The sequence below is a fragment of the Neofelis nebulosa genome, chromosome 13, assembly GCF_028018385.1.
Source record: "Neofelis nebulosa isolate mNeoNeb1 chromosome 13, mNeoNeb1.pri, whole genome shotgun sequence".
Taxonomy (NCBI): domain Eukaryota; kingdom Metazoa; phylum Chordata; class Mammalia; order Carnivora; family Felidae; genus Neofelis; species Neofelis nebulosa.
The window spans coordinates 6,649,992-6,665,646 of record NC_080794.1 but is presented as its reverse complement, the minus strand read 5'-3'; the positions used below and the strand labels follow the sequence as shown (position 1 = coordinate 6,665,646).

Genomic DNA, 15,655 nt, shown 5'->3' with positions numbered 1-15,655 from the left:
ATATTTATTATTTATAACTGATTAACAGATGTTCAAATCTATTATCTCCTTTAATCCTTAAAATAACTATAACTTGGTGTGAGATTCAGAGAGATGAAGTAATGCATTCAAATTCACCTTCTCTGAGGAGCCATCTCAGAACGTCCCTGTTCACACCTACTAAATCTTCACTTTTCCTGGGGTCTATGTGGGATCTATGTGTTCCCATGGTGTATAGTGTGTCAATCCCTGTTGTTACACTTACCACCATTTACTGTTCATAGTTCTCTCTTTCCTTGTCTGGTCTTCTTCAAGACAGTAGACTTTTTTCAGGGCACCTAGGTGGCTCAGTCGGTTGAGCATCCGACTTCGGCTCAGGCCACGATCTCACGGTTCGTGGGTTCGGGCCCTGCGTCGAGCTCTCTGCTGACGGCTCGGAGCCTGCAGTCTGCTTCGGATTCTGTGTCTCCCTCTCTCTCTCTCAGTGCCTGTCTGTCACTCGCGCTCTCTCTCTCTCTGTCACACACAAAAATAAATAAATAAACAAACATTTAAAAAGAAAAGACAATAGACTTTTTGACAGGAGTCAAAGCATGTTTTCTCATTTCTGTTTCTAGCATGCAATTCAAACTCCCCACCATCCAGTAGGCACGAATAAATACTGAATGGGTGAGCAAATGCTGGAAGAACAAGAATTTAAACCAGTTCTCTTTGCCTTAAATTTTCTGTTCTTTTTCTTTAGCGTTCCTCTGAATGAATACAAATTGCTTGCTTGTGATATACAACAGCTTTTCGTAGCAGTGACCATTCATGCCTGCAGTTCCTCAGGCCCCCAGTATTTTAGAGTCATCGAAGACCTCATCGTACTGCTTGGCTATCTTCAAAATAGCAAAAACAAGAGGACACAAAGTAAGATTTTGTTTTTATGGATCTCCGGGGTTGGGATTATAGAGGAGCCAAAAATGTCATTTGAACCAAATCTCTTTCTTGTGGAAGCTATTTTACTGAAGGTTCATCCTTCACTTTATGATAATATCTATCAGCTTTAAAAAGAAGTCTTTTAGGTGGCAAAAATTAAACAAACGATACGTTCATATGATCAGTAGCTGGCAATACATCATTAAAAAAAGTTTGATTTTTTTTTTTACCAAGTAGAACTAAAAGGTTTATGTTGAATAAAAATCCTCTTTAGTTTTCTTTAATGGCAAATATTAACTATGAAATGTGACAATTTCTGGTTCAGTTTGGCCTTATATATTTAAAAGCCTGTTCTTTAAGACGACGATGTAAGAGGAAATAAATTTGTGAGCTAGTTTTTTTCCATTGAATTTTTTTTTATAGTGATCATTTGGAAATTTGCTTTAAAATTTCTTTTAAAGGCAGTTTAAAAATGTTTACTACTATCAGGAACCCATATTGATCAAAAATTTAAAATCTATGTCTAATAAAACATTACTGGCAGTTTAGATGTTGCATGAAAATAAAAAGCAACTCAGTGTAAAAAATTAACATCCACATAGCTTGAAAACATTCTAGTGTCTTCTGTTTTCAGGTATGGCTGTTGCACTGCAGTTTAGAGTTCTCCAAGCTGCTATGGAATTTATAAGGACCACAGCAAATCATGACTCTGAAAACCTTGCAGATACATTCCGGTTACCCTCTCCTCCTCATCATGCAATATTTCAACCGCGGAAGAGCATCGCTGGTGAGTACTGAAATAATATTTTAATAATTATAAATTGAGGGTGGCGTGACTTTCCTGTACTCTGATGCCATTCACACTTTTAAAATATCTTTTAGTTTAAAAAGTTAAACTACAAAATTTGAGAAAGGTTTCCTCCCTGGAAAAACCATTCTACTGATTTCTTTCAGTGCTGTTCTTGTTCAGTTATCTCTTGAGCAACTACTGTGTGCCAAGCACTGTGTAAATGTTGAAGATACAGTGATGATTGGAAGCAGACACAGATTCTGCACTTGTGGGGATTACAAAATAGTAGAGAAATGTAGAGGATCCGAGTAGAGACTCTAATAGGCAACGTGGTTTACATCAGGAGTTAGGGAAGTATCTGAGGAAGTGAGATTTCAGTGTAGATGTAAAGGGTGAGAGAAAGGAGCTAGCAAGGTAGAGAGTCAGAGAAAGAGTTTTCCAGGCAGAAGGAATGTTGCACAGCAGGAAAAGGCTAAGCTTCAGGGAACTGAAATAAAGTCATTTAGCCAGAGTGGAATACTCTGGAGAGATTTAGGAGAGCGATGCCAGATGGGGCTGTATAGGATGGCACGGGCCAGTGCATAGATAATCATACGGGCCGCGTTAACGATCTTATCCTAAGGGGGAGTTCTAACGTAAGCAGGTTTCCATTTTGTAAAGACCGCTCTGGCTTGTGTGTAGAGAGTGGGTTAGCGGAGAGCAAGAAATGTAGGGGTCCAGGTAGGAGGCTACTGCAGCAGTCCAGACGGGAGAAGACGGTGGCTCGGGTGTGGGTAGCGTGCATGTGACATCAGGACTTGCTGTGATTTAGCACATATCGGCAAGTGTCAATATCGTTAGCCTTCCTTATTTTTCCCGCAAAATCTTCTGTGACATTTATGCACACGATCCGGAAAGACAGTATAAACACCTCCCCACGCACACATAGGATCTATACACACATGCACATATACACATACATATATATGGATGGATACGGATATACAGCATGTATATACACACACAAACGCACACGCGTATCCCCAGAGTAGTTGGTAATTTGTTTGAAGTTTAATCACCCTTACAATCTTAAGGGCCTTTAAATTAAATCGAAATCAGGGGAGCCTGGGTGGCTCAGTAGGTTGAGTGTCTGACTTTGGTGCAGGTCATAATCTCGCAGTTTGTGGGTTTGAGCCCCACGTCAGGCTCTGTGCTGACAGCTCAGAGCCTGGATACTGCTTCGGATTCTGTGTCTCCCTCTCTCTCTTCCCCTCCCCCACTCACACTCTGTCTCTCTCGCTCTCTCAAAAGTAAACATTAAAAAAATTTTTTTAAATTAAATCCAAATCTTTCTTCTACCTGTATTAAACAACTTTGTTTTGTTCAGTGCTATGCGAAATTTTACAACCATGTGAAAAACTCATTTGTAGAGAAAAGCTATTAAATATACATTTTTTTGCAGTAGCATGTTTAGATTATGCTAAATATAAGCTATGTAACTAAAACTTCTAAGACAGCCACACAACTTTATTGCCCCTGTACATCCTTCTTTAATGTGACATCTGAACTCAGCCTCTCCTCTTGAACTGACCTCCTCTCTTGTCTAGGTAGCATTCTGCCTTTCACCAAGTCTAGCAGTCATGCTCAGCTGACCACATGCCAGACGATGGCTTTCGAACCACCTTTCCATTGCAGGGTTCCTTAGATAGTCAGTGACTGCTGAGATGGAATTCACCCCCCTTTGATACAGGAAAATGCTCTGTTGCCAGTATCGTTGAGTCACAGGAGCCGTTTCTTTCCTGCCGACGTTTCTCATTCCCATGTCCATTTCTTCTGCGCTTTTGTACCTAGATCTGTGGTTTCGTTTTTGATCCGCTCACGCCAGGGCTGCCACAGCAGTGCTCTTGCTGTTCTCTCTTTGTTCTGTGATTTCTCTAACAGTCTGTCATCTCTCTCTTTTGATACCAGAATTTTTATCACCTTGAGCCTCAGAGCCCTGCGGAACTCCAAGCCTGTCCTTTTTTATTTTTTGTCTGTGTGAGTCCTGTTAAAGTGCATGACGGACTTTTAGTCCTTTCTTTAAACCTTACTCTCCTTTTTTTCCTGACTCCTCTGGTCTCTTATCCTGAGCTTAAATTTGTCGCTGTATCTGAGTAAATGCAGTTGCTGTAAGCCGCATGAGGTTTGTAGAGCCCTACAGAGTTCGAGCTTGATTAAAAAAAAAAAGACCTTAAAAGTGCACCAGACCAGTTCCTGTATTTTATAGAAGCACTGGAATAAGTTCCTGCTGGAACAGGAGCACCCACACTCCTCCCTCCGTGTCCGACAGCACATCCGCTCATTCCAGCCCTGTCGTGTTTCTAGGACCATCTCTTGTGGGTTTCTCCCACCAATTCTTCGTGGTTTGACTACGGCCCTTATTTAAATCCTGTCTCTGAATCCAGTTGAAAAATACCACTTTATCTGTGCTATGCTGTTGCTTTGTAATTCCTTCCGCACTGTTCTACACAGATATTTGGGAAAGACTGTGTTTTATTTCTTCATTCTCAGTCAAAAGGGTATTGGCTTTGTATGCCGTAGGTACAAAAGCTGCAAGATACCAGAGCTCCTGTGCCTTGGAGCAGCATGGTTATAACAGCCTATTTAGGTCTATCCGCTCACGATGCTAAGTTACTAAGAAGGATTTATACTGCCGTCATGTCCATCATTGAGATATAATAAGCTGTTCCTTCCAAGATTTGAAGCAAGCTGTTCTCATTAGTGGTCAATGTTTTGGGGAGATGGTTTTTTCCTAAATAGACTCACTTAGCATTTACTGCACACTGCTGAGACATGTGACACCCCAGCCCCACGGCCACCCCCCCACCTCCAGCAGGGCTCGTGGGGACAGCCGGCAGCTGCAGCTTGTTCTGGCCACACACCCCCTGCGCTGGTCATCGACAGGTCTCCTCAGACTGTCAGCGCCAGGATATCCACGGCATGGGACCGAAGCTTCTTCAGCAGCATTTTGTCATATGTAGATTTTAAGTTCTCATACTCTTAGATACTCTTGGATTGCCAGATTAATCTTTCTACAGCCTGGCTCGTGTGCCATTATCTTGCTCAACAGCCTCAATGGTTCCAACTACCCAGTTAACAGATCTCAAATTCCTTAGCCTTTGTATCTTTTTTTGGTATAGATGAGAGAGAGAGATGTCACTAAATGGTATCGGACTCTACCTTCTGTTTCTAATTAATGTGTTTATAGACATCTTCCCATATAATAAAAATACTCTTTATGTTTAATGAACACATAATAATCTATTATATTGATTTGCCATCAATTGTTTCCTAATCTTTATCAATAAACCAAAAGTTTCTCTTTTTTTTACTTGTCTTACAGTAATCCCTTTGATCCCTTTACTTTTTATTAAACAACTTTGTGTTTAAATAACTTTGTGTTTATTAAACAACTTTGTGTTACTTTACTGTTTAATCCCTTGATCCCTTTACTTTACTTTTTACTTGTTTTTGCTATTACAAACAGCATAGCAATGTACGTTCTTTTATATGTTTTTTTCCCACTTGTCTGCTTATCACTATGAGAAACTTTATGCATCACCTTATTTCATGAAGGTAGAAATAAGCATTAGGGTATTATTTAAAGTGCTATACATACATATAAACTGTCAGAAATAAATATAAATATATACATTGTGTTATTATGATCCACATACAATTGAATTTCCTTTATATTTCAGCCATCAGTAACAATACCAACCATTAACAACTTTTGATGCTTTGTATGAGATCGGCATTGTGTTTTACATCCATTATTTTATTTACTATTTAATCCATACAACAACCTTCTTTATCCATTCATTCAACCACCAAATATTTATTGGGCACCATCCACATGTCAGGTATTATTTTATCTGCTTTCATGGAACTTACATTTTACTGTAGAAAATGGTCAATAAACCTGTAAACAAATACGTTTAATAAAATATCAGATAGTGACAAATATCTACCTTTGAGATGAGCTCTATTTTACTTTCTAATCTACATCTTAACATATGAGGGAACTGAGGCTTTGAAAGAAGTATATTTGAGGCTACTCCAGCTCGGTGCTGAAATGCCCTCCCTCTTTTTCAAGTGTGCAGTTGTGAAGACCTCACATTTTCTTGCTCAGTATATTGCTCTGCCTCTGAATTAGGATTATCTGCTGCTTAGACAGCATGAGATGTAGACATCAGGAAGAATCTACTTAAACCGAAGACGTAGTCTGACAGTATTACTCTTGAATATATCCTGGATATGAATATTTTTTATTTGCTTTGTTTTTGTCTCAAATGCAACCCCACCCACCAGCATGTATTAAGTGATAGATAAATACTGAGTACCTGAGATACTGGACGATCTAAAGTGCTATTAAAATATTTAAATATCTTACAGGAGGAGTCGTTAAAACCTATCATAATTTAGTCATATGTAAGTAATGTGTATGGAAGCTATTTATGGAAATTGATACATGTTTTTATCATTTAAAACAAAGGTTCAATTCCAATGAAGGGTTCCATTATTCCTCACCGACCAAGACGTCATTTTGGTTCCTATGGTCAACTTCCGATGCCTTTCCCCTTCAGTCCGTTAAATCAAGATTCGTTCTCCCCATATCCTCCTGGATCCACTACCTGTGTGGTACCTTTCGGAGCAGGTGCAGTGATGATACAGGAATGACATTCCTAACTGCTCAATCTGAGGAGATACTGCTCAGGGAACGCTTTTGTAGGATTGAATTCCAAATGATGCATATGCACCAAATCATTTCAATAGCAAAGCACTGGAATTACACTCCCCTTTCCGATCTCTTCACTTTCATTGGACTGCTTTCCACTATCTCACTTATATATGCTTTTCAAAACTACTTTATAAAATTCAACAATGGGAATTACCTGGAAATAGTAATGTTCTTACTGAAACACGATGTGCTTTAAAAACCTATTGATTATTTTGGAATACAAGGAAGTGCAACAGTATTTGAAAATGTTTTGTCGGAACATTCTGAACTACCTACATATACCCTTCTAACTCTTTTGGTTTTTCAGAAAACTCAAACTTTGCCAAACGATGTCCATCCCACTAAGCTATGTCCCTAGCTTCAATATTCTGATTTGGACTTTGAAATCAGAAGTACTGTTGCATTTCTTTAACGAGGGAGAAACGTCACTTTCTCTGAATCATGCTCTTTCCTTTGTATTAGTGAAGATTTATTTCATGGTCCACTAATCAAAACGTTGCAGCAAAAATAATTTCCTTGATCCCTGTTAACTCTGGCATTTGATGTTTTTAATTTATATACTTGAAGGTGCTCGAAAATTTCCCCTTGCTCAGACTGACTCTCTCCTGATGAAAATGCGCTCAGTGGCAAGCGATGAACTGCATGTGATGATGCAACGGAGAATGAGCCAGGAGAACCCCGTGCAGGCATCTGAGACAGAGCTTGCTCAGAGACTACAGAGGCTCACCATTTTAGCAGTTAACAGGATTATTTATCAAGGTGGGACTAGAGGATGAATATGTGCTTGCTCACATATGCACTTAAAAGGGAAATAATTTAAGAGGAAACTGATGAGGTCTCAGAATTGTCAACAGCATTCATTTTTTCGTTTGTAACATTTACACTGTTAAAAGAATGCATTTGCAGGGTGCCTGGGTGGCTCAGTTGGTTAAGCATCCGACTTCAGCTCAGGTCATGATCTTGCGGTGCATGGGTTCAAGACCTGCATCAGGCTCTGTGCTGACAGCTCAGAGCCTGGAGCCTGTTTTGGATTCAGTGTCTCCCTCTCTGCCCCTCCCCTACTCGTGCTCAGTGTCTCTCTCTCTCTCTCTCTCTCAAAAATAAATAAACTTTAAACAAATTTTTTTAAAGAATTTATTTGGAACTAATAGTCTTGAATAAAAGTCTACTTCTTAATGTGTTAAATGCAGGCCTAGAGTGACCACTGAGTTTAAAACAGGACAGCACCTCCAATATATTTTCGTAACTTTTCTTTGAGATAATGGTAGATTCACATACCATTATTAAAAATATTGCAGAGAGATCCCATATCCCGTTTCTCCAGTTCCCCCAGTGGGTTCTGCCAAATTAGAGTTGAGGGTCATGACCAGGATATAGACATTGATACAGTCAAGAAGGTGAACGTTTCTGTCACATGCGAGTGCTTCTGTTGCCTTTTGTTTTGTGGGGGTTTTTTGAAGTTTATTTATTTATTTTGAGAGGGAGGGAGGGAGGGAGAGCATGAGCAGGGGAGGGGCAGAGAGAGAGAGAGAAGAGAGAGAGAGAGAGAGAGAGAGAGAGAGAGAATCTCAAGCAGGCTCTGTGCTGCTAGCACAGAGCCCGATGTGGAGCTGAAACCCATGAGAAGAGCAAGAACCGCAAGATCATGACCTGAGCAGAAACCAAGAATTCGATGCTTAACCTACTGAGCCACACAGCACCCCTGTCGCTTTTTTAATAGCCACACCCGCTTTGCTCCCACCTCTACCCCTTCCTTAGTCCCTGGCAACCTCTAATCTCTTCTCCATTTATTTTTTATCATTTCAAGAATTTTACATAAATAGAATCATCCAGTATGTGGCCTTTTAGGACTGGCTATTTTCACTTAGGGTGATTCTCTGGAGAGTCATCTGGCTTCTGCACATATCAGCAGTTTGTTGCTTCTTTGTTTTGCTGAGTAGTTTTCCATAGTACAGATGTACTGGAGTTTGCCTAGCCATTCACCTTTTGAAAGACCATCAGGGCTGCTTTCCAGTTTTTAGTTACCACAAATAAAGCCAGCTGCTAGAAACAGTTACATGCAGGTTCTTGTGTGAGTGTAAGTCTCTGTTCTCCTGCAATAAGGGAAGTTGTGTGCGTGTTTTTGTTAAGAAGCTGCCAAATGTTTCAGAATGACTGTCAAATTTTACATTCCCACTGGCAATGTATGAGTGATGCATTTTTCTTCACACCCTTAACCAGTATTTGGAATTGTCACAATTTTTAATTTTCGCTATTCTGATAGATGTCTAGTGATACCACATTGTGGTTTCAACTTGCATTTTTTTCTAGGGGCTAGTGATTTATGTATTTACTTATAAAACAGAATACCTACAGTAACCACTAAAAAGCCATGCAGAGAGATACCCTCAAAAGCACTATCGATAAGTCAAAATGGAATTCAAAAAAAATGTTCAGGTTACCCCAAGAAAACAGGAAGAAGAACACAGTAACTGTTCATCACTAGAAAAGCATAATACATACAAATAAGGCTCTTCTTCTTAACTTTTCTAATTTGTACGTGGGGCAACCGGATCCCAGGCTAAACTCTGAAATTGTACCATTTTTATCACATGCTCAGATTTAGTGGTATAGCACCTGCACTGAAATGGCTCTGCACATCCAGCTAATGTAAATATCACATGGTCATTATGTTTGGTTTGTACGAGAACCTCGGAGCTTTAATAATTTCACAGTTTAAATCATCTTCATTAGTAAAGTAAATATTTAGTTCAGAATTGTATGACTTACGTAGGTTTAAATTTCTACATTGTTTTTGATGAATTTACTTTCTCTAGAATATTGTATCTTCTACGTCTAATACACTCGCTGCACATTTATATAGTGACAATGGAATTGGTGATTCCATAGAATATTTTTACCGTTTGTAATGGCTAGTTATCTAACTTTTTATTTTTCCTTTAATTCAAAGAGTTTAATCCAGACATTATTGACATTTTGAGTACTCCAGAAAATGCGACTCAAAGCAAGACCTCAGTTTCCCAGACTGAAATTTCTGAAGAAAATGTTCATCAGGAACAGCCTTCCATTTTCAATCCATTTCAGAAGGAGATATTCACATACCTGGTAGAAGGATTCAAAGTATCTATTGTAAGTAAATTAATTGCATGGGACGTGTTCATTTACACAAAAGGAGTAGCTGTTTTATGTGTCTGCTTACTCTTGAATTATTATTATTATTATTATTATGAATTACTAGGAAGGTTATGTCTTGGCTTACACATATCTGACACCTTCACAATTGTATAGAGGATGCTAACAAGTATCAGGCTCCATTCATCACTGACACGCTTAGGTTTCTGTGGGCTACATACGCTCGACCCCAGGGGAAAAATCAGTCTGTACACTTTAGAGATACCGAAAGCCAATCTTATTCTAGCGGAACTCATAAATCATGATTCTGCCAGTCTCTAAATCTAAGCTAGATTGGGGTGTCTGCAGGTTTTATTTAGAGCCAGATGATTTACCTGGGGCCCTCAGGACTGGGGGTAATTGGAGAGCCAGCTCCAAAACTAAGAATAAAGTCTGAAATGTACTGATTCCAGTTTTAAACCAGATAGAGGAGATTTGATCAGGATCAGGTTAGCCTCCAATGGGCCACAGTTGAAGCAGCTTGTCTGGTTATTTGTCAAGGAACATTGATGGTCATATTGATGCTCAGTTTATATGTAGTTGTCAGTTTGCGACCGTTTTACTCAGTATTTTAATATTCTTTATAATGACTCTTTCTCTTTCATATTGTAAAATCAGTCAATCTATTGTTCTTTTGATGGTTCTTTTTTTTTTTTTTTAACATCTAAGCCCTAGGTAATTTAAATGACTTTAGCTTCTTAATCCATCTCTCTCTTTTTTAAAAAAATACAAGTGATATAAAATTTCCTATTTTAATCATTCTTAAAGGTATAATTCATTAGTGTTAAGTGCATTCACATTATTGTGCAATTATTACCACTGTCCATCTCCGAAACTTTTTTATTATCCCAAACTGCTCTGTACCCATTAAACAACAGCTCCTCATAACCCCTCCCCCAGCCCCTGATAACGACTGTTAAACTTTCTGTTTCTATGAATTTAACTTTCTAGACACCTCATATAAGTTACAATATTTCAGACAATATTTGTCCTTTTGTGTGTGGCTATTTCATTGAGCGTGGTATTTTCAAGTTCATGTTGATGCATGTGTCAGAATTTCATTCCTTTTTAAGGCTTAATAGTATTCATTCTATGTCTATATTACGTTTTGTTTATCCATTCATCCATCGGTGGGCATTTGGATTGTTTCCATCTCTTGGCTGTTTTGAGCACTGCTGTTATAAATGTTAGTATAACCACCCGTTTGTGGGGATGTACGTGTCATCCTAATTTTGACTACTGAAAAAAACATCTACAAAAAAACATGTCCCATGATCTTCTTTAGGGCTCTGAGAGGTTAGTATATTATTGCTTAGGAAGTCTGATCCTAATGCATTCTTGTTTTGCTTGAAGGCTTCAAGTAAAACCAGTGGTTCCAAGCAGCAGTGGACTAAAATCTTATGGTCTTGTAAGGAAACCTTCAGAATGCAACTTGGCCGACTCCTGGTCCATATTGTGTCACCAGCCCACTCTTCTCAAGAGAGAAAGCAAATTTTCGAAATAGTTCGTGAACCAAATCATCAGGAAATACTGCGAGACTGTCTTAGTCCATCCCTGCAAGTAAGTTATCTCAGTACTTCGTAAGTAAAAACTAGCGGTGAAATAGGGGCGCCTGGGTGGCTCAGTCGGTTGAGCGTCCGACTTCTGCTCAGGTCATGATCTCATGGGCTGTGACCCATGTTGGGCTCTGTGCTGACAGCTCAGAGCCTGGAGCCTGCTTAGGATTCTGTGTCTCCCTCTCTCTTCCCCTCCCCTGCTCATGTTCTGTCTGTCTGTCTGTCTCTCTCTCTCTCTCTCTCTCTCTGTCTCTCAAAAAATAAACATACATTAAAAAAAACCATAGTAGTGAAATATAAAATTGTTCAAAACAAGAACTGACATTAAACTATTTTCATGCCTAAATATGGTTTTCTTACCAAACAAGTATCACCTGAGATCTTTCTTCAGCTACTCTATGCCAAACTTAGACTGACCTCCCTGTTTCCTTCCCATTCCTTATTCCAGTGCTTAAATTAAGAAATTCTGTATCTAAGCTCTTAAAAGATGCTTTGTGGTTTGTAACTAAATCTTCAAATGTTTTCTTTGTGTTCTCTTTTTAAAAGCATTATATTATCCATGAAACATCTAAATGGAGTAGCTCAAACAATAGTATATGTGGTATATTTCCAAAAATACTTGCAGTAAGTTAAAATTTTTAAAAATGTGTTGATCATTTGGAATGATCAAAATTGACATACTTAAAAGAATTTCAGTCTATAAATTCTAACACTTAAAGAGTGATAGATGGAGAGTTTAAATGGTACAACCATTTTAAAGAGCTGTTCAGCAGTTTCTTATAAAATTAAACATACATTTAACCTGTGACCCTAAAATTTCATTTTTAGATATTTACCTAAGAGAAATTAAAACATATGTCCATAAAAAGACTTGTATAAGAATATTCATGTCAGCCTTTTTACTAAAAGCCGCAAACTTATCAATCACCAAGAGAATGTATAACCAAATCGTGATATATTTACATAAAAGACTTTATACAGCAATAAGAAAAAACCAACTACGGATACACCTACCATTATGAATGAAGCTCAAAGACATTGTATGGACTAAGAGGACAACCAAATACAAAAAAGCCCACATTTCTGTGATTCTGTTCATATGAAGTCCAAGAACAGGCAAAATGAAGATAATGTGACAGAATTCAGGACAGTAGTAGTGTCTGTCAGGAAGGGGGAGGGAGAATGAGTTGATTGGAAGGAGGCATTAGGAGACTTTCTGAGGCAATAAAAATGTACTATATCTTATTTGGGGTGGTGGTTAAATGGATGTATGCAGTTGTCAAAACTCGGAAATGAACACTTAATATCTGTATGCTTTACTGTATTAAATTATACGCCTATAAATACAGTAATCGATGCTACATACAGTAAAAGGTATCCCTTTTACTACCTGGGAAACTCATATATCAAGAACCAAAAGGTCATAGTTTTGAAGTGGGTACCTGGTCTTTCTAATGCTAAGATTCTCTCACGTGCCCTCAGGGCATTGTCTTCCCTCTCCCAAGGCAAAAGCACATCCAGCCCACAGTCTCCTTCAGTGGAGAATTCACAGTGATGTTCCTTCAAGCCTTTATACTCCACAGAGTTACCATCCATCAAAACACAGCCTGGGTGTTGACAGTCCTCCTTCCCCCACCCCCGTTCCCCTTTTCTGTTACATCATCTCTGTCAGTGGTGTCTTTATGAAGTTCAGTTTGGAACCACGGTTGAGTTTTTCCTCTCCCTTGAATCCATTTCATCACCAAGACCAGTCATTTATTTAGTTGTGTCTTTAACTATTTTCTTCCCGCCTCATCCTAATTCAAACTTCCACCTCTTGTGCTCAGATCCTTACAATAACCTCCTGTCCACCTCAAGACCACATTATTTTACCTGGTTTTTAAGTTTATTATGGAAACTTTCAAACATACCTAAAAGTTAGGAGAAATCAGAGACCCGCATGACCATTACCGAGCTTTAATTTTTCATTGTAGTGCTTTGAAATAAATTTCAGGTATCAAATCATTTCACCTGTGAATACCTTTACCTTTACATCTCTGATTGATAAGGACAATTAAAAAATTTATCACACTCAAGGGGCGCCTGGGTGGGTCAGTTGGTTAAGTGTCTGACTTCTGCTGAGGCCATGATCTTGCGGTTTGTGAGTTCGAGCCCCACTTCGGGCTTGGTGCTGACAGCTCAGAGCCTGGAGCCTGCTTCGGATTCTGTGTCTCCCTCTCTCTCTCTGCCCCTACCCCCCTCCCAAAATAAAAAAAAAACATTAAAAAAATTTTTTTTTAATTTATCACATCCGATAATCCATTCTAACAGTAATCTAATCGAATAATCTAATACTCAGTGATTAAATTTTCCCAATTTTCTTAGAATTTTTGTAATAGTTTGCTGGATTATGGATCCAGACAAGGCCAGCCCACATAAAGTATTTGTTTGAAGTATGTTAAATCTTTTTAATCCATGGTGATTACCCTCCCCAACCATTTTTTAAAATGTCATTTATGTGTTAATGAAACTGGGTCATTTTTGTAGAATTTCCCATATTCTGGATTTAGCTGATTGTATCCTTTAGGATACCGGTTTAGAGGCTTGACTGGATTCCTGCTCTTGATTTCATATTTGGTTTTGTGTTTGTTTTTTTAAAAGACTATTAAGAGTACTTTGCATTTTCCATTACAGCATAGCAGGAGACAGAGAATGTCTAGTCGCCCTGGTTTTCCAGACGTTGTCAGCCTGCTCCATTCATTATAAAGTTCACCCTCAATCTTTAACCTAATAGTTTTAGCTGCCACTGATGATCGTTGCCAAGATCCACTTTTCTGTTAGGAGTTGTAAAATCGTGATCTCTCAGGGTTTCTCATTCCACCAGCATCTCTTAGCACTAATTCTTCTGTAAGGAGGGATATTCTCTTATCATCTATTTGGCGACCCCAAAATGTAGTCTGTCGGAAGGGTCAGGTAAAAGCTTGTTTCTTTTCCCTGTTTATTAATTTTTAGAATAATGAGTTGGTGCCCTAACAACCTCCAGTTTTTGTCTTTGTTTTTATTTTTGAGGTGTCATTATGAAATCAGGTATTTTTCATACATGTTATGAGTGGTTTCAAACCTTTCCAGTTATTATTCCATTTGATATTCAAATTAACACCTCTGTAGATTCAAGTTGTTGTGTTCTTTTAACATAGCCTTTTCAATTTTTATCAAGTCAATGCGATTAACTGCTTTGCTTTCTGGAACACAAGAATGTCCTGACTCATCTTGCACATTCCTTCCCAGATCTGGAAGCAGACTTCTCCCCAAGAAGACTCTGTTTCCTTTTCATGAGATAATGGTATTTAGAAATAACAAATCTAGGGGTACCTGGGTGGCTCAGTCAGTTAAGTATCTGGCTTCTGCTCAAGTCATGATCTCACTGTTCATGAGTTGGAGCCCCATGTCGTGCTCTGTGCTGACAGCTCAGAGCCTGGAGTCTGCTTCTGATTCTGTGTCTCCCACTCTCTCTACCCCTTCCCTGCTCATGTTCTGTCTCTCTCTGTCTCAGAAATAAATAAACATTAAGGAAAAAAAAAAAAAAAAGAATAGCATTAAAAATGTTTTAGAAATTACAAATCTGGGGACTAAGTACCTTCATTTCTGCTTGGTTGTCATTTCTTCTCAGCTAGGACAAAGCTAGGAAATACATATTATTTTAGAAAGAAAAATGAATCATGAGTTCATACTGATATTTTCACATTTTCTTGAATTTCATATTTGTATTTCCTTTTATTCATGTGGATAATCTTGATTCCTGAGGCCATCAGGACACTTACTTGCTCTATCTTTTTTGCTCTGTATATATAACGTTTTCAAAATAAGATGACCAACATTATCACTAATAACAAGCCCAGTGAATGCAGATTAAGAATTCTTCATGATTCTCTTGTCCTTAGTGTACCATGAAAATATGGTATTGTAAAAGCACTTCAAATAATTTTCTGTATTCGATTATGCCACCAACTTCACCTAACTAGTGATGTTCTTTTTTTTCCCATTGGTTTTCCATTTTTAGGGATTCCATTGGGTTTTATTTGTTCAACTTCGTTCTTAATTATGTGAAATGTCTATCTGGTTCCAAAATCATAGCTGAAACATGGCACACTCAGGGAAGGTGTACACACAGACACAGTGTATATATCATCCCCCCTTCTCAACACAGAGAAAGATAGCGAACTATGCACACTCTTCTGCCCTTTAAACAGTACCTCACAGAGATCATTTCATAACAGTGTTTAGGGACCTTCTTGTGCCTTTTAGAGCTGCCTACAAGCTCCATTTGGAATTTGCTTGATTTTTAAAGCCCAACGCCTCTCTTCTGTCGTTATTACTTGAGTCTGATTAACTCCTCAGTCTGTAGCTCCTCCTCTTTTAAGATCGGCTCATCTTTGTCTCTTGTAACCTCTGCCCATCCTATGTATCCTTACTGACATGCTGCTCTATTCATGCTGTCCGCTC

The 15,655-nt window shown here is 38.5% G+C and overlaps 1 protein-coding gene across 7 annotated transcripts in view; it reads left to right on the top strand.

The window, feature by feature from the left end:
- Positions 1-15,655, top strand: part of LYST (lysosomal trafficking regulator) — a 250,417-nt gene that overhangs the window by 175,801 nt on the left and 58,961 nt on the right. For all 7 annotated transcript variants that reach the window (XM_058696217.1, XM_058696216.1, XM_058696215.1 and 4 more), the window contains 5 exons: positions 722-888; positions 1,532-1,684; positions 7,014-7,205; positions 9,397-9,575; positions 10,971-11,177. In XM_058696217.1, the coding sequence (XP_058552200.1) occupies positions 722-888; positions 1,532-1,684; positions 7,014-7,205; positions 9,397-9,575; positions 10,971-11,177 (898 nt within the window). The remainder of the gene's footprint in view (positions 1-721; positions 889-1,531; positions 1,685-7,013; positions 7,206-9,396; positions 9,576-10,970; positions 11,178-15,655) is intronic.